The 26,874-nt window shown below is 44.5% G+C and overlaps 1 protein-coding gene across 9 annotated transcripts in view; it reads left to right on the top strand.

Annotated features, from left to right (window-relative positions):
* The window catches only part of TNRC6C (trinucleotide repeat containing adaptor 6C), a 124,069-nt gene that overhangs the window by 76,006 nt on the left and 21,189 nt on the right, over positions 1-26,874 (top strand). For all 9 annotated transcript variants that reach the window (XM_064270653.1, XM_064270650.1, XM_064270652.1 and 6 more), the window contains 6 exons: positions 207-2,798; positions 17,506-17,721; positions 19,684-19,850; positions 22,786-22,866; positions 24,173-24,230; positions 25,350-25,492. In XM_064270653.1, coding sequence (XP_064126723.1) covers positions 425-2,798; positions 17,506-17,721; positions 19,684-19,850; positions 22,786-22,866; positions 24,173-24,230; positions 25,350-25,492 — 3,039 coding nt within the window. In that variant the 5' untranslated portion in view covers positions 207-424. The remainder of the gene's footprint in view (positions 1-206; positions 2,799-17,505; positions 17,722-19,683; positions 19,851-22,785; positions 22,867-24,172; positions 24,231-25,349; positions 25,493-26,874) is intronic.

Raw genomic sequence — 26,874 nt, 5'->3', positions numbered from 1 at the left:
TTATACAATTTTTAAAACACTAAACTTTTTTTAAAGGGGAGCTATTAAGAAGATAAATAACTTTTGTTTCTTTAAGTCATTTTTAGCATTTGTCCTTCAAAACTGAAAACTTGAAAATGAAGGGCTTCCCCAAAGACTAGTTCACAGTGGATTCATTAACAGATGGGAGGGAGATCTAATTGTGAATTTTGTTTCATCTTTTTCAGATCTCAGCCACAGTGGATTGGCAGATCATTATGAAAGTCCCCACTGGGGACAGCAGCCTACTTACAGAAGCGAAGCCAACTGCAGCTGGGATAAAGTGATAGTAGACAGGACTGACAAGGAGGCGGGGCCTTCCATCACAGGAGCCGAGACGGAGTCTGCCTCAGAATGTACCACAGACACTGACTCTGCCTCCTACTGTGGCTCGGAGAACAGGAGCATGGCTACAGGGAGTGCCCAGGGCAACTTCACTGGACATACAAAGAAGACAAATGGCAATAATGGTACCAGTGGCACACTCGTCCACAGCACTTCGAATCAGAGTGCCCTTGGAGCAGGTGGAGCCAACGGCAATGGGAATTCAGCCCGAGTGTGGGGTGTAGCCACAGGCTCCAGCTCTGTCCTCGCTCACTGCTCCATTGGTGGTGGGGATGGAAAAGTGGACAACATGATTGGAGATGGTGGAAGTCAGAACTGCTGGGGTGCTTCCAACTCCAATGCTGGCATTAATCTTAACCTTAATCCTAATGCTAACCCAGCTGCCTGGCCTGTACTTGGACATGAAGGAACTGTGGCAACAGGCAACCCTTCCAGTATTTGCAGTCCAGTCAGTGCCATAGGTCAAAACATGGGCAACCAGAATGGGAACCCAACAGGCACTTTAGGTGCTTGGGGAAACTTGCTGCCGCAAGAGAGCACAGACCCACAAACGTCCACTTCTCAGAATGTGTCTTTCAGCGTACAACCTCAGAACCTTAACACTGATGGACCAAATAACACTAACCCCATGAACTCTTCACCAAACCCTATCAATGCAATGCAGACAAACGGACTGCCAAACTGGGGGATGGCTGTTGGTATGGGAGCCATCATCCCGCCCCACCTGCAAGGCCTTCCTGGTGCTAATGGATCATCAGTTTCTCAAGTCAGTGGGGGCGGTGGTGAAGGAATAAGCAGTTCTGTGTGGGGACTGTCCCCAGGTAACCCTGCCACAGGAAATAGCAATTCTGGGTTCAATCAGGGGAATGGAGACACTGTGAACTCAGCATTAAGTGCTAAACAAAATGGATCCAACAGTGCTGTGCAGAAAGAAGGGAATGGAGGAAATGCTTGGGATTCGGGACCACCTGCTGGTCCTGGAATACTTGCTTGGGGCAGGGGCAGTGGCAACAGTGGTGTTGGTAATATCCATTCGGGAGCTTGGGGCCACCCCAGCCGCAGCATCTCCAATGGTGTGAATGGGGAATGGGGAAAGCACCCAAACCAGCATTCCAGTAATGACATCAGTGGGAAAGGATCAACAGGGTGGGACAGTCCTAGTGTTAGCAGCCAGAATCCTGCCGTGCCACCTGGCAGTGAACAGATGAACTCTTGGGCCAAAGCTGCATCTTCTGGAACTGCCACAAGCGAAGGAAGCAATGACGGTTCTGGCCATCACAATGAAGGAAGCACCGGGAAGGAAGGAGCCGGAGAATGCCGCAGGCGAGATAAAGGGGTTGTAGACCAAGGGCACATCCAGTTGCCGAGGAATGATCTTGACCCCAGAGTCCTGTCTAACACTGGTTGGGGACAGACTCCTGTAAAGCAGAACACTGCCTGGGAATTTGAAGAATCCCCGAGGTCTGAGAGGAAAACTGACAACGGGACAGAGGCCTGGGGTTGTGCAGCTACTCAGCCTTCAGACTCAGGGGGCAAGAACGATGGGTCCATCACGAACAGTACAAATACCTCTTCAGTATCTGGGTGGGTCAGCTCACCCCCTGCTGCTGTGCCAGCAAACACAGGTTGGGGAGACAGCAACAACAAAGCGCCAAACGGCCCAGGGGTGTGGGGGGACTCAATAAGCTCTACTGCTGTTAATAATGCTGCTGCCGCCAAGAGTGGCCATGCTTGGAGTGGGACCGTCAGTCAGGAGGACAAGTCACCTACATGGGGTGAGCCTCAGAAACCCAAATCTCAAAACTGGGGAGATGGACAGAAATCCGGTCCTGCCTGGAGCGCAGGAGGGAGCGACTGGGGAGACTCATCGTCTGTCCTTGGTCACCTGGGGGATGGGAAGAAAAATGGATCTGGCTGGGATGCTGACAACAGTAGATCAGGGCCGGGTTGGAACGATGCTGCGAGGGCTGGGACCAGCGGATGGGGCAATGGCACAAATGCAAAGGTCAATCCAGGTACAAACTGGGGGGAGTCTTTAAAGCCTGGCCCCCAACAGAACTGGGCTAACAAACCCCAAGACATCAATGTGAGTAACTGGGGAGGAGCTGCTTCTGTTAAACAGACAGGAACAGGGTGGATCGGAGGGCCAGTACCAGTCAAGCAGAAGGACAGCAGTGAGGCCACTGGCTGGGAAGAACCTTCTCCACCCTCCATTCGACGCAAAATGGAAATTGATGATGGTACCTCGGCTTGGGGTGACCCAAGCAACTACAACAATAAAACTGTAAACATGTGGGATAGAAACAACCCAGTTATCCAGAGCAGTACCACAACCAACACCACCACCACCACCACCACCAACACAAACATGGTGGAGACACCACCGTCACACCAGGCCAACACTCAGCTCAACCGATCACCACTGCTTGGTTCAGGTATGAAAGGTATTTTATGTTCCTTTACAAGTAAAAAATTGTTTATTTTTGTAACATGTGCATAAGTATTCTGACTAGTGTTTTTATGGCAAATGACTTTAAAATGATTTAAGCACCCTTTAGCCCTCTAGCATGGAATTTAAATATTACCCAAAGAGAGTAAGGCAGATTTCTCTAATAACTTCCTACCTGCTAAAAAGAAATATAAAGCACTCTCAGTAGAACAAGGTCTTCCAACTTGGTGATCCTTTTCCTTGTTCAGATAATCAAAGGATAATTGTAAAAACAACTAATTTAAATTTCTTTTCATCTTTAACCTCATTCTTCTATGTTTTAGTGTTACTTCCTCGTACCCAGAACTTTCGTCATAACTGTAAGTGTGGATTCACCAGTGCGTAGTTAAGACTGTCCTCCCTCATCCCTAACATCATACTCCTAATAATGCGGTCTAAGTTTCACTTCCTCTCTTTGAGCCATACCACACTATTTTCGTCAGAGTGAACTTAAAATCTGAAGTCTTTTTTTTTTAAGCCACTATTGAGCCATTTCTTCCCCAAAATGTTGCTTGGTCCCAAGTGTAGAACTTTGTCCCAGGAAAACTTCTACATGTAGACCCTCCAGCCTGTCGAGATCTTTTTTGAGCCTTGATTCTTGTAATCAGCACATTAGTTATTCCTTCCAGTTTTACTGTCTCTGAATTTTGTAAACATGCGGTAAAGAAAAGGCTGAAGATGTAGTCCTTCCTCCCTGGCCATTCACTCAGCCATCATGCCTATAGAACTCACATCCAGAGCCCCACCTGCATGGGAGTCGTGTGTAACGTCCAGCCTCTGTAGCACAGGAAGGCTCAGAAACAGCATTGGAGTGGGTGCTGACTGCCAGTCACTATCACACACAGTGAGCCTGGTTAATAAATTGTTCTGATCAATCAAACAGTGTTGAAGCAGACGTGACAGGAAAATCTGTAGTCACCATGACCTGGTACCAAAAGCCCACTGGAAACCAGGTTGGTGCTTGTCACTCCCTTCTGCTGCCTCTGACCCAGCTCCACTGGGAGCCTCCCCAGCCATCTGAATCCCAGGATTTTCGATCGTCCAGCAAAGCCCTAACATTTGTGTGGTTTCTCATGCTTTCATACCCATGTGCGTGAGTGCTTCTAGAAGCACTACCTTTGTCCTTTTATTTGACCTTCACTCATTCAAAGTGTATTTATTGAACGCCCATCATGTGGTAGACATACTGCTAGTTGCTCAGGACATAACAGTGAAGAAGACAGAAACTGCCTGCATTGAACTTCCCGTCTGTACAGAAGGCCATCTATCCAGACTATTACAGTGCAGTACCAGGCAATCATGGCCAGTGTCTCAGTTATCTAGCGCAGCTATAACAGAAATACCACAAGTGGGTGGTTTTAACCAACAGAAATGTATTCTCTCACAGTTTAGGAGGCTAGAAGTCCGGATTCAGGGTGCCGGCTAGGGGAAGGCTTTCTCTCTCTGTCAGTAGAAGTCTGAATTCAGGGCGCCGGCTAGGGGGAGGCTTTCTCTCTCTGTCAGTAGAGGTCTGAATTCAGGGTGCTGGCTAGGGGAAGGCTTTCTCTCTCTGTCAGCTCTGGAAGAAGGTCCTTGTCTCATTTCAGCTTCTGGTCTCAGCTCCCTGGTGATCTTCATGTGGCACAGCACCTGTCTTCTCCCGTCTGCTGGCTCGCTTAATTTGCTCTTTTATATCTCAAAAGAGATTGACTTAAGACACAACCTACCCTAATACTGCCTCATTAACCTTACAGAGGCCATTCTCAAATGTGGCTATAGCCACACATATAGGGGTTAGGGTTTACAATACGTATTTTGGGGAGACAATTCAATCAATAACAACCTGGACTGGAAAGTATGGCATAAGACTGGCACCTGATGAAGGTTTTGGTTTGGTCATGAGGGGCCAGGGGTGAGCAGGGAAGGTATCTCAGAAGCAGAACAGAAGACTGACTGTTCCATGTAAAAGACTAGCAAATCAGAAGGCCAAGAGGCAAAGAAAAAGTGGCACATTTGAGGAATAAAGGGAGATTCAGCATTGTTGAAAGTTGGATGAGTGGCGGAGTGATAGTGGAAGGCCTTGCAGAGAGAAGCAGCTGGAGAAAGAAGCCAGGGCAAGATCACATGGCGTCTTTGAGGCCATATGAAGGAGCTGGGTTGTGTTCAAAGGTCCGGGAAGCCAGTGAACAGTTTTAAGCAGAGAATGAATGATAAGACTTCGTTGTTTTGGAATTGTTCGTTCATTGTAAAATGAATTATGAATGGATCAGTGGGAGGCAAAGCTGGAGAAGAGGATCTGAGCCAGGCTAACGTTTTGGTGGTGATGATGGTAGCCTCAGTTGGAATATGGCAGGGGTGGAGACGCAGATGGGTTTTGACTTTTGACAGCAAGGCATGGTACCTGGCTGTTGACTTGAAGATAGTTCCAGCCCCAGCTAGTGGGCAGATAGTGTGTCATTAACTGACTTAAGCCAGGAGCACAGCAGGAGCACAGAATCCAGACGGGCCCACTGGAGACGGGAAAGCGTTGGCTTTCAAGGTTCACAGGAACGCTGACTCGGTATTCACGAATTCAGTGTTCGCTGGGTCTTTCTACAGTGTAATTACCATGAACAGTAAGAATCCACCGCACATGCGTTATGTTTGCCTACATTTTTCTATCCTAAACTTTCTCCAGCATTTTTTGAAAACGAATTCTTCGCTCTAGAATGGTGCTCATTCATCCTCAACTGCTGTCAACTACATACTTAGTTGACTTTCTTCCTGTTTCACTATCCACGTTTTAATGAAAATGCCTATTCCACAAGGTCAGCAATAAGCCGTGACTTCTGTTTTCAAGTAGACAGTGAGCCATTGATAAGAACTTGCTGTACAGTCCTCTGACTGGATTATAAGCCCCACAAGGTGATGATAGAACAATCTAGGACAGGATGGCTTTGTAGACAGCACATATGATTTATCAATGCCAGATGGTCAGCCATCATACTTTCCAGCAGGTTAGGTATTACTGTCCTCACATCTGGAACACTATTTGCAGGAAGTCAAAGAAATAGAGCTTCTCCCAGCCTCTGCAGTACAGAGAGGCATACCAGGAAGGCAGCTGAACGGATGCTGAGAGTCAGTCTGCCTCGTCTGCCATTTGCATAGTTCGAGAGCATGAACAAGGCCATTCGGTGCAATGGTAAATGAGTGACTACAAGCCATCATGTGCATACTGTTTATTTACTTAGTAATGAGGCTACTATTGTCAAATTAAGCATTAACTGCTAGGTAATTTCCTATTTTTGTTGTTGTTAGGTGCTGTTAAGTCGATTCCAACTCATAGCAACCTTATGTGACACAATGGAACTGCCCCATGGGGTTTTCTAGGCTGTAATCTTTATGGGAACAGATCACCAGGTCTTTTTTCCCACCGAGCCACTGGGTGGGTTCGAACTGCCACCTTTCAGTTAGCAGACAATTGCTTAACCGTTGTGTCACCAGGACTCCTAATTCCTGTTTTAGTAACTCAGTATTAGATACTTCAGTATCTAGCAGGTGACAGTGAATTGTTAATCACCTGGGATTACAGTCAATTCCATTTTCCACAGGACTAAACTCTGTATCAGTAGGTAAACTCTTGGCAACTTCTGCAGGTAGGGTGCATCTTAACTACTCTATCATTGGAAAAGCATTTCTCAATCTTGCTTGTTGCCTAGTAATAGGCTAAAGTATCATTAACATTTGAGCTCAATTCAGATGTTTTTTTAAATGAGTATTTCCTATTGGTCCATTGCAAGTCAACAATGTTAAAGTTTAGTATCTGCTGCCCCCATTTCTCAGAAAGGAGCAGATTGAACTCAGTTTTAATCTTCACCCAATCAGTCTTTTTCAGTGTTTACTTGATTAATACACTTATAATTTCTACAGCATTGTATCAGGCTTTATACGAAGTCATTGAGTGTTCTGGTTTACCAGTCCTCGTGGGCTGGCCCCATCCTGCTCCAACCTGTCCTCACTGTGGGCCTCAGCCATCTTTGGACATGAAGGTCTCAAAAGAGAAATGGCAGGGCACCTGTGCTCAACAGTGGCACAGCCAGGGACTTGGCCGCCCCTGAGGACATGAGGTGAAGGAGACTTCTCCACAGGAAAAGCAACAAGTCATGGGAGCAGTGCAGGCCCTCACCTGACCTCTAAACAGTTTAAGGAGTCTACCTGTCTTTTCTGTTATTTTTGCCTATTCTTTTTGGTTGTTGTTGAGAATATGCACAGCAAAAATGTATACAAATTTAACAGTTTCTACATGTACAATTTAGTGACATTGATTACATTCTTTGAGTTGTACAACCATTCTCACCCTCCTTTTCTGAATTGTTCCTCCCTCATTAACATAAACTCATTTCCCCCTAAAGTTCCTATCTAATCTTTCGACTTACTGTTGTCCGTTTAATCCCATATAGATAGTTCTTAAAAGAGCGTAATGCTCAAAAACTGTAAAAACCAAACCAGTTTCCAATGAGTCTATTCCAACTCATAGTGACCCTATAGGACAGAGTAGAACTGCCCCATATGGTTTCCAAGAAGCACCTGGTGGATTCAAACTGCCCACCTTTTGATTAGCAGCCGTAGCTCTTAACCCCCTTGCCACCAGGGTTTCCATAATGCTCAAGGCAGATGTTTTTAACTAGTTAAGCCAAACTATTTTTTGGTTTTAGGATGACTTCAGGGAATATTTTTGATTTAAGGTTTAAAGATTATCTCAGAGCAGTAGTTTCAGGGGTTTATCCACTGTCCATGGCTGTATAAAGTCTAGGGTCCATGAGAATTTGAAATCTGTTCTGCATTTTTCACCTTTTGATAAGGATTCTTTTATGGAATCTTTGATCAAAGTGTTCAGTAATGGTAGCCGGGCACCATCCAATTCTGGTCTCACGGCAAGGAGGCAGTTAGTTGTTCATTGGAGGCCATTAGCCACACATTCCATATCATCCTTCTCTTCCTGACTTTCCTTCTTCCTCTGTTGTTCCTGATGAATAGAGACCAATTGTTGTGCCTTGGATGGCCTTTTGTAAGGTTTTAAGACCCCAGACACTACACCATGGACTAAGAGGCAAAACAGAAGCACTGAACACATTATCAGGCCAATTGGCTGGGAAGTCCCGTGAAACCATGATCCTAAACCTCCAAACCAAGGAACCAAATCCCATGAGGTATGTGGTTGTACATAAGCAGACTCAGCAACTACTTTTTTTTTTTTTTTGGTCACTCGTAAATAAATCTATCACACAATGTTTGCCAATTTAACTTTTTATAGGTGTACAACGTATTTACAGCAGTTAGAGTAATCGGCTGTGCAACCCTACCCTTAATCCATGCAATTTTTCCATTATTGTTAACCTCCCCATTTCCCACTCCCTCCCACCCCTGGTAACCACTAATAAACTTTGTTCTCCATACACTTGCCATTCCTTGTCTTTTTATGTAAATGAGGTCATACAATATTTATCCTTTTGTGATTGGCTTATTTCATTCAGCATAAATGTGTCCAAGCTTCATCCATACTGTAGCCTGTATCGAGACTTCATTTCTTCTACTGGCTGAGTAGCATTTCATTGTATGGATGCACCACACTGTGTTTATCCATTCAGCTGTTGATGAGTGTTTAGATTGTTTCCACCTTTTAGCTGTTGTGAATAGTGCTGCAATGAACATTCATGTACACATCTCTTTTTGAGTCTTTCAAGTCTTTTGGGTATATACCTAAGAGTGGAATTTCTGGGTCATGTGGTAGTTCTATTTTTAGTTTTATTTTTGGAACCACCAAACTGTTTTCCACAAGGGCTGTACCATATTGCATTCCCGCCAGCTAATGGGTGACGGTTCCATTTTCCCCACACCCTCGCCAACATTTGTTATTTTCTGTTGTATGGGATTTTTTTTTGATCTTAGCCATCCTGCTTGTTGTTGATAAGTGCCATCGAGTCAGTTCTGACTCATGGCAACCTTGAGTACAACAGAACAGAACACTGCCTGGTCCTGCACTATCCTCACAATCATTGCTATGCTTGAGCCCATTGTTGCAGCCACTGTGTCTATCCATCTTGTTAAGGGTCTTCCTCTTTTTCACTGACCCTCTACGAAACACGATGTCCTTCTCCAGGGACCCTCCCAATAACATGTCCAAAGTATGTGAGATGTAGTCTTGCTATCCTTGCTTCTAAGGAGCATTCTTGTACTTCTTCCAAGATAGACTTGTTCGTTCTTTTGGCAGTCCATGGTATATTCAACATTCTTCACCAACACCACAATTCAAAGGCCTCAATTCTTCTTTGGTTTTCCTTATTTATCATCCAGCTTTCACATGCGTATGAGGAGATTGAGAACACTGTGGCTTGGGTCAGGTGCACCTTAGTCCTCAGAGTGGCATCTTTGCTTTTCAACACTTTAAAGAGGTCTTTTGCAGCAGATTTGCCCAATGCAGCGCTGTCTTTTGATTTCTTGACTGCTGCCTCCCTGGGTGTAGATCGTGGATCCAAGTAAAATGAAATCCTTGACATAAGGTCAGTCTTTTCTTTATCATGATGTTGCTTATTGATCCAGTTGTGAGGATTTTTGCCATCCTGGTGGGACTGAAATGGTATCTCATTGTGGTTTTAATTTGCATATCTCTGATAGCTAATGGGAGTCCTGGTGGCGCAGTGGTGTAAGAGCTCAGCTGGTAAAAAAAATGTCAGCAATTCAAATCCATCAGCCGCTCCTTGAAGACCCTTTGGCGCAGTTCTATTCTGTCCATTAGGGTCGCTGTGAGCGAGAACCGACTTGACAGCAATGAGTTTTGATGGCTAATGACGCCGAGCATCTTTTCATGTGTTTGGTAGTCGTTTGAATGCTTTCTTTGGTGAAATGTCTGTCTGTTCAGGTCTTTTGCCCATTTTATGTTTAGGTTATTTGTCTTTTTGTTTTTAAGTTGTCAAAGTTTTTTATATATTTTGGTTATTAGATTCTTGTCAGACGTATGGTTTCCAAAGTTACTCTCCCAGTCAGTAGCCTGTCTTTTCACTTTTTTGGTAAAGTCTTTTGATGAACAAAAGTTTTTGATCTTTATGAGGTCTCATTTATTTATTTTGTCTTTTGCTCTTTGTGCCTTTGTTATTATATTAGATAATCCATTGTTGAAAGGTAGACCTGACAGTGCTGCTGTTTTTGCCTATTATTTGCCAGCTTTCATTTGTTTTATTTTTTAATTGTTTTTGGTACTTCTGATTATGGATATTATTTAGTGCAGTTCAACCCTACCCGTTTTATTGGCTGTTACATGACAGAACAACTGGAGTTTAGGGGAGTTGATATTATAAATTATGTCAGTGGTTCTCACCCTTGAGCTTGCATCAGAATCACCCTGCAGGCTTGTTAAACTGGGCTTCAGCCCAGAATTTCGGTTGTAGTAGGTCTGGGTGGGTCCCAGGATTTGACAGCCTGGTAAATTCCCCTGTGGCGTGAGTACCACTTGTCCAGGACCAACGTTGAGAAGCACTGTACACGAAGACAGTCTAGGTCGAATTTTGCAAATACAATGTTTAAAATAACATTAGACAAAAAGAACAATTACAGAGGACAGAGGTCAACAAATTTTTTCTGTAAAGGACCAGAGAGTAGATATTTTCAGCTTTGTGGGCCAGGCACCCTCTGTTGGAGCCACTCAGCCACTGCTGTAGCGGAAAGCAGCCCTAGGCGAGTCATCAGCATGCTGAGTCCAGTCAGACGTTATTTACAAGAGCAGATAGTTTGCCAGCCCTTCATGTAGAATTTTAAAGTTCACTCTTAAATATGTTTTACTTTGCAATTTAAAATATTCCCGTGTGCCTTAAGATTTTGTCATCTGTGCCCTTGTGTCTGGTTGCTGGACAGCTAAAGGTGACGGATGCTGAGAACATGGAGGCTTTGATGACTAACGTAAACACTTAGATGTGTAATTTTCCCGGCTGCCATTTCCCAGACATTACATCCGTGAGACCCTGCAAGGGTTGGAAGCACATTGCATTAGCTCACCATTTTTCCTCTTTTATATGCTACCCTTGGATCTACTCTTGCTGGTTTTTAGTAGACGAAGAATGTGAGCTTTACTCTGGATAAAGGTGGCATTCTCACTTAGAACAGCCAGAATCATTCTCTTTGTTATGAAAATTATGTATAGATTTTTTTTTTTTAACAATTGCACATATTACTGCCAGTTTTCAAAGGAGAAAAATATTCTCTGACTGCTCTGTCCTAAGCCAGCACTTGTTTCCATATCCTGTTCTCCCCTTGGGGTCTCTGGCCGTGGGCGAGTGTAACTTTGTTGTTGGAGCAGCGCTCTAGGAGCAGCTTTGACTTCACAGAGACAGACAAAAAAAACATGCAAACTTTTTTGCGTGTGGTAAGCCCCTGCGCAGAAACGATGTCATGTTTAGTGTGTTACACGGCTACGGTGGACTTACTTTTTCTTCTTTATAATGTTAGTCTCTTTTGGGACTTGCGGGTACCATTGACGTGAAGGGGCTGCACTGAGAGTGTTCCTGCTCGGCGATCCCTGTGATACTCCAGCCTGTCCTGAACCAAGTGTTCTTTGCAACGAAAACAGAGTTGATCACACCCAGGAATTACAAGTAATCGAAGCTGCTCACTTTCCAAGTCTGTTAGACCAGGCAATTCTTTGAGCCAGGAGACGTAACATAAAAGCTTCCACACCAGTTACCTTCCTTATGATGGCAATGCCCTTGTTTCTTGCACCTCTCTGTTACCATGAGTGTCAGCCCGTCGCCCTCCTTGTCTGGGTTCTGACACCTGGGCAGTCAGGGTCCATGATGGGGGCAACGGGAGCACCCTGCAGTACGCTGGGTGTGAGCCAGTGGCCTGCATCTCCTCAGGCTGGCGGTCACCGCTGACTGGCATTCACCACTCGGGAGAAAAAAGCTTTCCCGTCGATGACTGAGGAATTTTTTGTATTTATGCAGTTGGTGTTTTACCGTATAAATAGAAAATTCTTTGGTATTACTGTTGACCTATGCTAATGTTACAAAATTTTCACTAATGTCAGAGTTTGGGTTTTGCTTTTTAAATTGTTGATCATTATCACTTAGAGGTATTGATCTCTCCTGTCTCACAAAAAAGTTTCTGAAATACGTACCTTTGAGCACCCAGTTTTACAGAAGTAAATGCTGTGGGACAGTCATTTTTGTTCCATTCTTGTGGTATTGATACTAGTTTTTCTGATGAGCTTAGGAAGGCTGTGATGATTGTTTTAGGAAAGGCAGCGTCCTTTCATAAACCGGAAGGTAGCACAGCAGTGATCCTCTACAGAGATACCCCTGGGCCTGCCTTTCCATGGAGAGTAAGAGGTGCTGAGGGGCTGCCACGCCCGGAAGCTGGCACAGCACGCCCCCCTCTCCTTATAGCCTTGCCACCATCGCTTAGTTCGCTGCTGGAGTCCAAGCTGGCTAACTTGGCCCCTGCTGTCCAGAAGACGCTATGAAGTCATGGCAGAACCAGTCTGTTATTTTGACAACCAGTGGTGTGGCCGAAGGGAGAAAGTGCAAACCAAGTGTTTGCTTCTGTTTCTGAAGGACTGAGAATAGATCCTAAAAATTCTTTGCTAACTGATTATCTAGTACACTTAGAAAGAAATACCCTGCAACACTTAAAAAATCAATTTGCACACACACAGGAGAACATTGATTTTTAACTAATAAGACCGTTTGATGAGTAACAGGTCCTTACAGTTGAATCTGAATCTGGTGATGAGGTTGAGGGAGAACCCCCAGAGATTGATTGTTTTTCATCCTTTAACTCCGTTAGGTTTCACAAAGCATTCAGGTAATCAGAAAGAACTCTGTGTGTGTGTTTGGGAGGATATGTGGAAAGGTCACTATACAATTAATTTAAAATCAAGTATGAAGGTCATGGTACACTTGTTCCAAGCTAAACCAGCAGCATAGTAGGGCCATGAAATCGTGCACGGGGTTTTGTCGTCCAACATTGGTGAACGTGAAATATTAGTACCATATGCCTGAAGTGGACTGGTAGTGTGGGTCATATTCAAGATTTTTTTTTAATCCATTTTACTGCGTGTGCTCCTCAGGATTGCCTCATCAGCCAGGGCCGTGCATCTCAGCTGTTCTGAGAGTGGTCACTCATCTTCTCCGTGCAAGTTGAAAAGGCTTAGTGAGAGGCAGACCTGACTTTGTGTTTGTGTACTTTTTTAGTCTAGTGATACCGTATTTGCTTTATACCTTCATTTCCCAGCACAGAGAGTATCAACACAGGCAAAGGCAGTGTGAGTTAATCACACAGGAGGCGTAGCATCCATTCACTAAACTACAACTTGGAAAAACTTGGATTGAGGAAGCCCCTGCCTGGGTAGAAGAATCATGTCTGTGTGTTGTTTCTCTGTCCCATTAGTGCCAGGAGCTCAGAACGTTGTCCTCCCTCCAAGGCTGCCTATCTGGAAACTCACCTGTTCTTTTACCCTTCCTTGGTATAAAATTGATGGTTTTTAAAAAAACAGAGTCACCTGCAGATGGAGTGAATCAGCAAGATGCTGTTACAGCTCAGGTGTCCTCCCACCACAGCTTCAGAACTAGGTGCCCTGGACCTCTCCAGCCAGAAGTCATGAGTTCTGTTTTAAGCCCCATGAAATAGTTCTTAAAAGAGGAATGATCTGAGTGAGCTCTTTGTGGATATGGGCTTTTCTTTTGGATTTCCTTAGGGTTTTGTTTTGTTTTTTGCTTTCCTATGTTTTGGGAGTCTTGGGAAATGGGGCTGGAACTGACAGAGGACCAGGAAATAGGAAGTCCCACTACAGAAGGAGCAGAAAGTGCTTATTGATGCAAGTGCTATGTATAAAACAAGGGAATCCCACACACTAAGGTGTTCTGGTTCCTAATGCTGTGTCGCCCTGTGTGATGACCAGTAAGGCAGCAGAGAAGCTTTTCCTAGAGAGGGTGCTGTCCAGCTCGAGGCCCTAGGGGCCGGCTGGTCAAAAGGGCTCTTGTACATGACCCTCGAGTAGAGTCCCTGAATGTGGAACCAGAGTGTCTGTTGCCTTCTGAGAAGCAGGGCACTTCAGTGTGAAGCTTCACCATATATACACACCTGTCTTGATTTCAACCATGAAAGATTTATTGTAGTGAGATACCAGTTCAGCTCTATCCCTCCATACGCCAACCAAGGATTGTAACAAATTTACATTAAGTTTAAGGCCATGAGTGGGAGCAAAATCCCATCTCATTACTACATAAATCAGCAGCTGAAAATGCTGAGCACATGGCAGGCACCCAGTAAATGCTTAGTGGATTGAATTTTTAGTCCTTTATTTTTATCTTTCACCTGATTAAAATTGGCCACCTTTTAACTGAACCTTCCTTTCCAAAAAGGGCTGCCTGTCACACAGAGTCCCTGGGTAGCACAGATGGTTAAGCGCTCTACTACTAGCCGTAAAGGTTGGTAGTTCAAACCCACTCAGAGGCACCTTGGAAGACAGGCCTGGCAACCTGCTTCCGAAAGGCCATAGTCTCGAACACCTATGAAGCAGTTCTACTCTGCACACGTGGGGCCGCTGTGACTCGGAACCTACTCCACAGCAACTAATAACCACAGAGTCACTCTTACAAAACAATGTGAGCGGCATCCTTGGGACAAGCTAAAATGATTTCTTACTTCACAGAAGAATGTCATCTATGGACATAACCGTCTGTAGTGCTCAAGACGGAAGTCACTAAGTCAGGTGAAGATCCTCATTCCTTTGGTTCTCTGTGGCCTCTGTCTCTGTTTGGTGTTCGTTTTTTATGCCAGTCGTCTGGGTGCACAGTACTTCTGCACTTTTTCTCCATTCTGACAGAAAGATGAAAAATGTATATTTTAAAATGGAATGAAAACTGCATTTTCTGGCACCATTTCATTATTGTTGCTGTGATTATTCCCAGCTCTTATTGGCTCAGTTGAAGAAGGGAGATGATGATTTCTGAACCCCGCAGTACAGAAGTATTCTGCCAAAAGCGGGTAGTATTTGAAGGACCATTTTGTTGGTTTAAGTCAATATTTTAAATGTAAGAGAGAAATTCGTTGTGTCAGTAAACCCAGCTTTAAAGACTCCCTGTAAAATGATCAACAAAAAGGATATCAGACTCCAACAACAATGAGCAGTGGAGATTGTTTGTTTTCATGGTATTATTTCAGATAATTCCTTGTCTACTGAAAGTGCTAACTTTGCATCAGCGTTATCTGGCACGCTTCCTTTCTCAGCATCCCTCGGGAGCCTTTAGGGTGTCAAATGGCGCACACACCCTTCTGTGTGTGTTAGCTGGCATATGCTCACCAGAGATTAACGTAAAGCGTAAGTGGTCTTTTCTTGATTCGAGTAACCAAGCGGTTCTTCATTTGTTTCTAAGATTTTGAACCATGGTGCTTGCATCACTTGCCTTCTGTACTCAGTAGGCTTTTTTTTTTTTTTTTTTTTGATGTTATTCTTAAGTGCCAACAAGTCAGTTTTCGACTCATAGTGACCCCAGGTGTGACAGAGTAGAACTGCCCCGTAGGATTTTCTTGGCTGTTATCTTTACGGGAGCAGATTGCTAGGTCTTTCTCCCATGGAGCCAGTAGGTGGATTCAAACTGCTGCCTTTCGGTTAGCAGCCAAGCACTTAACCATTGCACCACTAGGGCTCCTTGGCTTTAGTAGGAATTTAAAATTCTTGATATAAATCCATTATCTACAATTGCCATGGCCTTCGTATTTATTCTTGGCTTTGACTTAGTTAAATAATTTGTAATACAGGCAGTCCCCAGGTTATGAACGCGATCCGTTCCTAAGTGTGTCTTTAAGTCCAATTTGTAGGTAGGTGGGAACAGGTGCGTATGGTTCTTATGATTAGCTTTACTTTAGTGCAAAAAAGGCTCCAACATTTTCAGTGATTTAAAAGCTGCTCCTGTAGCAAGTGAAGATGATGGTGATGAAGAACTTGTTGTGAGTAGGGGTTGGTTCCATCATTTCAATGTGGGGGAAAATGTACATAATCTTAAAGGGCAAGTCCGACTTGTCTGTGAGTTGGATGTTCGTTGTGACCCAGGTACTCACCGTAGTGCCTTTCAAAGAGACAGGAGGTGTAGTGATGGCAGACATGTTTCAGGTGAATTCATCGTTTAATTACGACAGTAAATCACTTTCCTTACAGCTGATTGATCTTTAGCGATGCCTAAATTATTTTCACTTCCTCAAACATCAATCATTTTTATCACTTATGTTAATTTTTAATTTAATTTTATCCCTTCAGTTTGTAGAACCACTTCTATCAATATGCATTATTGTTTTCTTTGTAATTACAGGTAATATTATAGTTAGCAGTTGCCACGCTAACTGGTTAGGATTAACTCCCCGGTTATTGGCAACAATTTATATAATATACTGCTCCGCGGAGAATTTGTAATTTAAAGTGATTCATCATACCTTACGTGTCCTTTTGTCATCAATCAGTATTATTGCATTTTATTAGAATAAAGAGCTTCAAGGGAACTGGTTCTGTGTCCCTTTTAGTCAGAAAATTAATAAACTTTGTAATTGAGATCATAATATCCATGTTAAGACCAAATAACTTAAGATTTGTGGCTATTTGCATTTTATAACAAGCTTTTCTCTTGCAGACAGAGCAATATGCTTTCTATTCTTCAGTTGCTATTTAAAATATTCACATTTCTACCTCTGAGAAAACGTATCTGTGTAAAATGGAAACTGAGACAAGGTGTCAGCGTGACTGCCAGTAGTGTCGGGTGCGCTGTGCACAGACACAGAATGATGGGGTCAGGTCACAATCTCGATGAGGAGCAAGACCCTGGTCAGAACGGACAGGTTGCTGAGAAGCCCTTGTAGCCAGTGAGCCTGTCAGGGGCCACCTGACCTGCAGTTCCTCACCTCCCCCCGCATCTTCTAGAGCAAATACCCTGCTCTTTCTCAGTTCACTGGGTGGCGCCCCGGGAAGGCCCTGTGTTCTCTAGCTGTCACTCTGTCTTGACATGTTTAATCTACTGTTTTCGCGTTACTTTGCCCCTGTGAATTGATCTCTGTCTCTGATGGTTAGTCCAAAGATATGCGAGGATAATTTTTCAGTATACCTTTACAACTTGCCAATTTTTCTTATAAAAGAATAATGTGACAAAATTTCTTTTGTGTCGTTACATATAATACCAGAAGGAAAACAAGCTACTTCTTAAACATTAGCTTTAAATTATTCTCTTTAAGCCCTGTTATGTTGTAAATACTGTAGACGTTACGGTCTGTAGTGGACTTTTAATTTTCAGTGAGGGACGGGGTCAGGAGTGAGAAAGTCACAACCTTAAAAAAGCTAGACAGACCTGATCAGACCTAGCACGCTTGTCTCCCTTAGACTTGATACTAAAAACTATCCTAAAGGCAGATTAAGGAGCCCTGGTGGCGCAGCAGCTCCACTGGAGAAAGACCTGGCGATCTGCTCCCTTAAAGGTTGGAAACCCTATGGGGCAGTTCTACTCTGTCACTTGGGGTCGGTGTGAGTCAGAAACACCTCGACAGGCACCCAGCAATAACAAGGATGGGTTTCCAAACATACTTTTGAAATTGAAGTGACCATTTTTACTTTCTCTCTACATTTCACTTATATTATTTTCTCTCTCCTTTGGTCCCCTCTTTAGTTTCATCAGGCTGGGGAGAAATGCCTAATGTTCATTCAAAGGCTGAAAATTCTTGGGGAGAGCCGCCCTCCCCTTCTACCCTGGTGGACAACGGCACGGCAGCATGGGGGAAGCCCCCCAGCAGTGGCAGCGGATGGGGTGACCACCCCACTGAGCCAGCAGTGACCTATGGGAGAGCTGGTGCCCCTGCCGCTGCCCCAGCCCTGTGCAAACCAGGTGAGCTCAGCATCTGCCGCCCGACTAGGCAAATCAGGGATGGGTCCTGGTGTTTTCATGCAGAGAGAGGCTTAACTGAATTTTAAGAATTCATGTTTTAGGACGCACCCCTCATTCTATTTACACTTTAAGACTAACTCTAAACAAAACGAATTAAAACAAATGTTTACCATCCCTGACGGAGCAGGACAGGAGTGGGGTGCAGAACTCAAATTCTAGTAGAAAGACCAGACTTAATCCTCTGACTGAGACTGGAGGAACCCCAGAAGACATGGTCCCCAGACTCTCTCTTAACCCAGAACTAAAACCATTCCCGAAGCCCACTTTTCGACAAAGATTAGACTGGACTGTGAGACATGATGTGATGTACTTGAAGAGGGTGCTTCTTGGTTCCAGTAGGTACATGGGACTAAATGGGCAGCTCCTGTCTGGAGGCGAGATGAGAAGGCAGACAGGGACAGGAGCTGGTTAAATGGACACAGGAAATCCGGGGTGGAAGGGAGGAGTGTGCTGTCACATTCTAGGGATGGCAACTAGGGTCACATGGCAAAGTGTGTATAAGTTTTTGTATGAAACACTGGCTTGAGCTGTAAACTTTCACATGAAACACACTTTTTTTTTAAATGCCTAATTAAAAAAAAAAAATTACCGTGTCTGATACAAACACAAAGGACCTGCTTTTAACAGAATTCCGTAACCCCCTGTTTAAAATAAATACAGGAATCAGAACCATCTTGCATGGATGGTTGATACTGCTAGTAACAACCATACTTCTTCATTAGTGCTCTGTTCCTGCCTCTTTAAACTTGCTAATTCCATGAGCAAGACAGATAGAGCATGCCACTTTTTTTTCTTGAGGTTAATTTTTGAAAGCATGTATTACTTCACAGCAGTGGTACACTTCTTACCATGTTTTTGTCTTGTAAACACAATTCTCCTTTGAATACTCCAGGTTTGTGCTTAAGCAACTTGAAAAAAGAAGAAAACATCATGCTGCATTTTCTTCCCATTGTCTGAAAATGTAATGAATAAGTATACAAAATATACATTCTCATAAATGTCCAGGTGGTGCTTACCGAGCTGGATTCTTGTTGTGTGTAGGTGTTTTGCATTGTGATGCTTAAGACATTAACATAATTAGAAGGTTCCTGGTCTAAGTCAAGTTTGATGATAAAATTAATTATTCTGGTGACTACAGAAGCTTCATATTTTCTTCGGACATCAGTAGATGTCTTAGGTCTTGAAATGCAACTTCACTGTTTTGTATCCTGTTATTTTGCTAACACTGGATAGTATGTTCCTCATAGCCACCACCCTGCTGGAATTATATATTCCACTCATATTGTTTCTCATTAAAAATCTAACGGACACAGGAGCTTCTGGGTATGTAGACTCACAGTCCATTTTTAGGTGGTGTGTTCCATTTGTGTCCTTTGTCCTTGAGGACCCAGTTACCAGAAATGCAGACGCTCAGGCCCAGCCTCCGGTCTGCTGCTGGTGATCCTGGTGATTTTCCGTTGTGGGGATGTTTGGGAGCACTGACCTGGCTGACACACTGCTCCAGGTTTGTGACAACCAATGCTTGAGGGCCACATGGAGGACAGGGACATTTTTCAGGACTCTACATTTCAGTAAGCCTTTCATACCACACGGACACTGCCACCTTCTCCTGCAGCCCCCCAGGATTGACTTTTAGGATGTTTTTGTTTCAAAATGATTTACAGTCTGTTACGGGAGTTTGGAACTCCACAGACCACAGATAGCTGGAGTTTGAAGGAAAAATGTATATACATACACATACACACATATCTAACAGGAGAAGTTCACCTCCTGTGTCTGGGGAAAATGAAATCGTAAAAGTAGGTTATGATACACCCCTTTTCTCCTAAATTATATTATCGTGAAGTATGGTCTACCCCAGGGGTGGGGAATTTGATGAGTTCCTGTCCACTCTCTTTCTAGCTTCAAAATCTATGCAAGAAGGCTGGGGCAGCGGTGGGGACGAGATGAACCTCAGCGCCAGTCAGTGGGAAGATGAAGAAGGAGACATGTGGGGTAACGCTGCTTCCCAAGACAGCACCTCCTCCTGCAGCTCCTGGGGCAATGCCCCCAAAAAAGGACTTCAAAAGGTGTGCCCACCACCAAGGAAAGCAAACCGCAACCATTGGCAGTACTTAACGCACGTTCAGGGTAGAGGTGGTTGTCCTAGTCTGGATTCTCTGGAAGAGCAAAACCAGTGAGATTGGTATAGACAGGGGATTTACTTAAGGAAATGGTTCACACAGTTATGGGGGGTGGCAAGTCCCAAATCCATAGGTCAGGCAGCGGGCTGGAGTTCTTTGCTGACTCACGGAATTGCGGGGGCTGGCAAACCCAAAATCTGCAGATCAGGCGGGAGGCCAGAGACTTTGCAGATTGTGTCCCAGGAACTAGAGTTCAGGTAACGAGAAGAGTGCAGGGTCAAGAGAGACTGAGCTTTGCCAGAACATCCACTTATATACTGGAGGAAGGCACACCCCCCAAGGAAACTCCCCTTTCAACTGATTGGCTGATCACATAGGATTACATCATGGAAGATGATTATATGATGTTATGGCAGTCAAGTGTCTGCCACAACCACTGAGTCACAGCCTAGCCAAGTTAACACATAACGTTAACCGTCACAGTGGTCTTTCAAATTACTGGTAAGAATGTAGGCCTGAGGTTCTCAAAATATAGTTTGAGGACCCCTAGAGGTCCCTGAGACCCTTTCAAGGGGTCCTCACAGTCAAAACTATTTTCATACTACTACTAAGACTTTGTTTCTTTCACACCCCTTCTCTCCTAATGTAGAGTGGAGTTTTCCAGAGACTACATAACATTGACATCACAGCAGAGTGAACGCAGAAACAGACATGAGAATCCAGCTGCTTCTATTAAGCCAGACATTAAAGATATTTGCCAAAATGTAAAACAGTGCCACTATTCTCACTAAGTTTTTTTGTTTTAGAAAATACATTTTTTCATTAAAGATGTTATTTATTTTAGCATATAGTAGGTTTGTTTTTTAAACAAATTTTTCAGATTTCTCCATTTTAATTTCTAATGCAGTAAATATTGATCAGTATAGCACACATAATAAACAAGCTCTTTGGGGTCCTCAGTTCTAAAGGGAGCATAATGGGGTTCTGAGAGCTCCTGAAGCAGAGTATTAAGCAGTTTTGAAACAAATGCACAGCCATCTGGGGAAAGTTACGTTAGATCCCACAGTTCATGTATACACCAAGAGGAATTCCAAGTGTATCGCAAATTTAAATATGAAAAAATAGAGAACTTTAAAAGTAGTCTTGGAGTGGGAGAGGCCTTTCTCACTATGCCCACAGTCTAAAAGCCTTAAAATGAAAGATTTACAAGTTTCGGTAGATAAACATAAAAACTGCATAACAGAAAATTCCATAGTCAAAGACAGATGACAAACTGGAAAAAAATATCTAATTCATATCCTAGAGAAAGGATTGACCTCCCTAAAACGTAAAGAGGTCCTAGAAACTGACGTAAAAGAAAAAACAACCAAGAGGCCAGTAGAAAAATGAGCAAAGAACGTGACTCGATGACCCCCAGGAAAGGAAGTACAGACGGCTTTCACTTGAAGTGAAAGAGAATTTGACTTAAAACAACACCCCACCCCACCCCACCCCAAAAAAATCCCCACTGCCATTGAGTCTGTTCCAACTCTTAACAGCCCCGCAGGGTTTCCAAGGCTGTAAATCTCTACGGAAGCAGACTGCCACATCTTTCTCCTGTGGATTAAAACCAGTGGTTTGAAACTACCAGCACGTCAGTTAGCAGTCAGTCGCTTTAACCGCTGCACCACCAGGGCTTCTTAACCCAGACAGATGCCGTTTTCCGTCTCTCAAACGTACAGAAGTTGAGTGAGCACACTGCGTTCGCTGAACTGTGGGGAAACCAGGGGCTCTTACCCACCGCTGGTCGGCGTGGAAACACCCTACCTTTTGTCATCTTTTAGAATAAAGCTTGTAAAAGGGCACGTGGGGGCAGTTTGGCACTATCTGTCAAACACACGTCTGTGTAAGCCCTGTGACCCCGCATTTCCAGTCACCATAGCAAGTCCAGCCGTACAGTTTTGTATTGCAGCATTTTCATAGTAGAAAATATAGTTTTAAAAAACGAAAATTTAAGTGTATGTTGATGGGGTAACAAGTTAAATTACGCCACATCCATATTATGGAAAGCTAAACAAATTTTTTTTTTTTAATGAAATTCTATATATGTTGATATATTTAACAAAATATATTGTTAAATAAAACTGCAGGGTACACAAAAATGTATAATGTGCAACCAGTTGCGTGGAAGGAAAAAGGTTGTACAACTATAAGAAATGAGTAAAACCAAACCTGTTGCCATTGAGTCCATTCCGACTCATAGCGACCCTGTACGACAGAGTAGAACTGCCTCATAGGGTTTCCAATGAGCGTCTGGTGGATTTGAGACTGCCGACCTTTTGGTTAGCAGCCATAGCCCTTAACCACTGGGCCACCAGGCCTCCAAGAAAAGAGTAGTTAATAGGTTTTTTGTTCCTTTCTAGTTGCCTTTTCATTCTGTTGGAATGAGGCCCCTGCATTTCGTCAACTTAAACAAAGCTTATAAAAAGGCAAAAACTGTAATTTTTTGTAAACTTCACGTATTATTAGCATAGGCCCATGTTCAAAAGAGCATTTGTGATTATATGATAATGGAAGTAGTATGTATTTGTGGTAAACTAAGTTAATTCCCTTGGGAAGAGAACTGATTATCTTGCTTTCTTAAAGTCCGTAAGTTAAATGCATTTATCAGCCTACCAGTTGACCCTGAAGCATTACCCACAGTGTTGATACCCATAGTGTTAGTACCCATAGTGCTGGCGCCCGTAGTGCTGGCCACAAAACACTGCCAGGAACTTTCCGGAGCACATAACTATTCAATGTTAATACAAAAAGATTCTGTGACTTAAATCGCCGTGAACATAGGCAGAAGAAATGCACTAAGGTGTAACTAACAGTCTCCCGTGCCCACACTCCATTCCAGGGCATGAAGACATCCGGCAAGCAGGATGAGGCCTGGATCCTGACGCGGCTCGTCAAACAACTCACCGACATGGGCTTCCCGGTGACTGGCCTTCTTTTACTGTTCCAGTCGTGCTTCGCAAAATGACGGGCCCTGGTTTTTCCTTATGCATGTTGGTTATATATAATATGAAAGGGGGAGTATTTGAGGAATGAGATTATTGACGTGATGTAACTTGTAAATTCCCAATTGGCAATATTACTTGGGTAATTTTGGTTAGGGATTGTTGCCTTGGTCTACAGAAAAAATCCACATAGTTTCCTAGAACAAAAAATGCTGTATGATTTTTAATTTTCATTGGTTTATACAACTTTATATTTTCTTCTAATTTATAATTAAAAGTTAATTTTCATTAGTTCTTGCAGTAGATTGACAGACCACCAAAGAAAAAGCCTCTTGCCCAAACTTGTGTAGCTTCTGAGTCTCAGACAATCTGTAGGGAGAGTTGGATCACAGGGCAGTCATCTGAAATTGAATCACCCTCTGTTCGGTTCCCAAGATTGACAGCAGGCGTTCAGACAGTGAGGGATACCAACATTTGCCCTTTGTTCCCTTCATATACCTTCTTTCCAAATCTTTATTCAAAAGAATATTTCCGTGTCGATGACCTTGGATACCCATGAAAGAGTGAGTGTAGAATGAGCTCTGTATGGGGCGGGGGGCTGCTCCCACATGCACAGGCTGCCACCCTGACGAGGGCAGAAGCGTGAGTGCCAGGTAGAGCATTCAGACCACACTCTGATGGTCTAGCGTTGTACCCAGGGTTGCGCGTCCACTGATTGAGACCACGCTGTGATGGTCGTTGTACCCATGATCTAGCGTTATACTCCAAGGTTGAGCTTCAGCTGAAATCGGTCCATCCCGGTCATAGGGAGAATTCTCTAAATAGGCCTCCTTTTTTTTTTTTACATTTCTTGATGAGAAGTAGTTGAAGATAGTGTCTTGTGGCAGAGGATGAAACTCTCCCACTTTGACCTGACCCACCAGAGTGGCTTTGCTACTGGCTGCAGAGCCAGGACGTGTGAGCGTGGCTGTGCCCTCCAGCACCCCCTTGCTGAGTCGTTCTCCAGGGCTGTGCAGTAGATGACGAGAGCACTCACTGGGTCCTATTGGTACTCCACACTTAGTTTTGAAGTGTCTGATACAATTTCTTAACTCAAAATCAATTTAGTACATTTGTCCTTTAACCAGTGTTTTATTTAATTGACATTTATCTCTAACCTCAGCAGTGGGGAAGTGTTTCCAGGGCTGAAGTGTTTCCATTTCTCTAAGTCGACAGCAGGTAACCTGCCAACAAGCGCTTCCTTTTGTGAAGACAGTCCTAATGAAAACTCTGTTTCCCGCCCAGAGAGAACCAGCTGAAGAGGCCTTGAAGAGCAACAGTATGAATCTCGATCAGGCCATGAGTAAGTCATGGAACACGCTTAATGTCACTCCCAGAGGTACCAGTCTGTGAGGTGGTCACTCTCAGAGCGCGTTTTATTGTTGTCGTGGCCTCGTGGCTGAGCACATGCTGGGCACAGAGGACGCGGGGTGCAGGGTAGGAAGGGACAGTGGCATGACAGGCACTGACAAGGAACAAGCCACCCGTGACTACCGGGACTTTGGGGGCAAACGGCCAGGGCCACATCAGAAGCATGCCTGCCTTTTCATCTTCCCCAGAACATCACCACATAGAAGCATGTTTCCTATCTGTTTTGGAGGGACATGACAGTGACACTCAGAGCATCTGATATGGCTTGCGGAGTGCATGCAGTTGGTGCTCACCTTGGACCTCACACCACAGAGGGCGCTCTCGGGCCAAAGAAGCACAGCCACACCGACCAAGCACCCACTGGTGTTGGGAGAGGATTTTCTGTCAAGGAATGAGAGACTCTAGTCCTTGAGGTGTTTTACCTGGTAGTAGTAGTTATGTTAAATGTGTCCACGTGCACAGTGTAATCAAGGGCAAGTGCCAGAGTGTACGGTGCAGGCTGCCAGGACAGAGGAGAAATCACTATGGGCTGGAGCTGTGGGAGAATCAACTTCTTAGGATTGTGAAATAGCAGAAAATTAAAGGAGCTAAATTAATGCTGGTCACTAGACTGAAAGACCTGTAAGGACAGAAACTGTGCCCCCACGGCTAGCAGAGTCTCCACAAATAACAGGGACTCAGTAAGTGGAAAGTGACAGCCGTGGACAAAGTCAGAGGAACAGGGACAGTGGATACCTGCATGCCGGGAAGAGGCAAGCCTGGTGGGGGACAACGCCTCCCAGCAGGAAGTGGAATTGTGGCTGGAGGGAGCAGCAGGGGCAGGGGTCAGAGCAGCAGATCCCAGATGGAGCCTGAGAAGCCTGGGGCTGAGACCATGGCAGAGCCAGGCACCCAGGCGCCCCGTCACCCCAGTCGCCCCTTTCTCTGTGGCGGGAGGGTCCTGCAGTCCTTGCTGAGGCATGAGCTGTAGTGGCTCAGCTCCCGCCTGTCTCAGTACTCAGCACTCACCAGCACCTTGTGTCACGTGTGCCTTTTGTGTGCCATGCTCCAGGCGCTCTGCTGGAAAAGAAGGTGGACGTGGACAAGCGTGGACTGGGAGTGACTGACTATAATGGAATGGTCACCAAGCCCCTCGGCTGCCGCCCACCAATCTCCAAAGAGTCTTCCGTGGACCGCCCCACCTTTCTTGACAAGGTAGGAATTTTAGTGGTCTGGGCTGGTCATTTGTTTTTCAAACAGGAGTTGATTTTCATTTCAACTGTGTCCCTAATGCAAGGCCTATAAAAGCTCGTTAGGCTACATACAATATTCAAGTGACTTTTACTCGTTTTTTCTCATACAGGCGTGTGTGTGTAAGTATTTAACTCGAAGGAGGTAATGTTGCATTTCATATGAAGTTATTGGGAATGAAAAATACCAAAATTGATAGCTGGTTTTTCATTTGTATTGTATAAACTTGCCAGGGTCTTCTGCTTCATTCTGTCCAGTAGACAGGGGCCGTCAGCCTGTTTTACTATCTTATTTTAAATACTCATCCTTCCAGCCAGAGATGGTGTGTCATGGGTTTAATCTCGGAGGAAGGACCAGAAGTGGGAGTGGCCTTGGCCAATACACCTGGCCAGCCCTTGCTGGGGTCAGCCCCTGCACCAGCAAACGCTGCAGGTGCCTCCTGGCAGAACAGTCCAGGCACCAGCTCAGTCCTTTCGGGCTCAGGCATGGGACATTGGCCCCCTCTCCAGATGGGTGTGACCTCAAAGGGGGAAGAGAGCATCGCATTAAACTCAGTCAGAATGTTGAACCTGGAAAACAAAACTGAGACAAGGAAGGACACGTTTTTAAAAATGGTGGGGATCCACAGGTGGGCCTGAGTATGAGCAGTGAGGAGTTACCTCTGTTCTCAAACAAACATGGTCCTCCAGCATGCTCTGCCGTGGGGTGCAGTGGGGCGGGAGAGAGCGGGGGCCAAGTGCGGGTGCCCTTTGCTGATGTGCTGAGGGCCCAGGTAAAAGATGGGGTGCCCAGATAAAGCTGAATTTCAGATACATAGTCAGTAACCGGGGGGACATACTTACATTAAAGAAATGATTTGTTGTCCATCTGACGTTCCAGTTTAAATGGGCATCCTGTAGTTGTATTTGCCAAAGCAGTCACCCCTGAGTTTGGGCGCTGACCTATCACTGCCCTGCCTTAAAGGTCAGTGGACGAATGCTGCCTACCTGGCAGGCTTGTATAAGATTAACTGAAATGAATTTGCAAAGCACCTGGCACATAGTACAGCCTCAACAAATGTAAACAAAGAAAAAACAAAATAGAATTCTGTGTGTGTTTTATATCTAGTATAAGGGTGAACCAGGGCCCTGGTGGCACAGTGACTAATAGCTCAGCTGCTAACCAAAAGGTCGGCAGTTCGAATCCACCAGCCGCTGCTTGGAAATCCTATGGGGCAGTTCAATTCTGTCCTGTAGGGTCCCTGTGAGTCTGAATCAACTCCATGGCCATGGGTTTTTGGTTTTGTAAGACTGAACCAAGTCAAACCAGTTGAATGTCAGCAGACTCAACCTAATGCATTCCTAGTC

This window comes from Loxodonta africana, chromosome 18 (assembly GCF_030014295.1).
Source record: "Loxodonta africana isolate mLoxAfr1 chromosome 18, mLoxAfr1.hap2, whole genome shotgun sequence".
In the NCBI taxonomy this organism is placed as follows: domain Eukaryota; kingdom Metazoa; phylum Chordata; class Mammalia; order Proboscidea; family Elephantidae; genus Loxodonta; species Loxodonta africana.
This window is presented reverse-complemented; position numbering and strand designations above follow the sequence as displayed.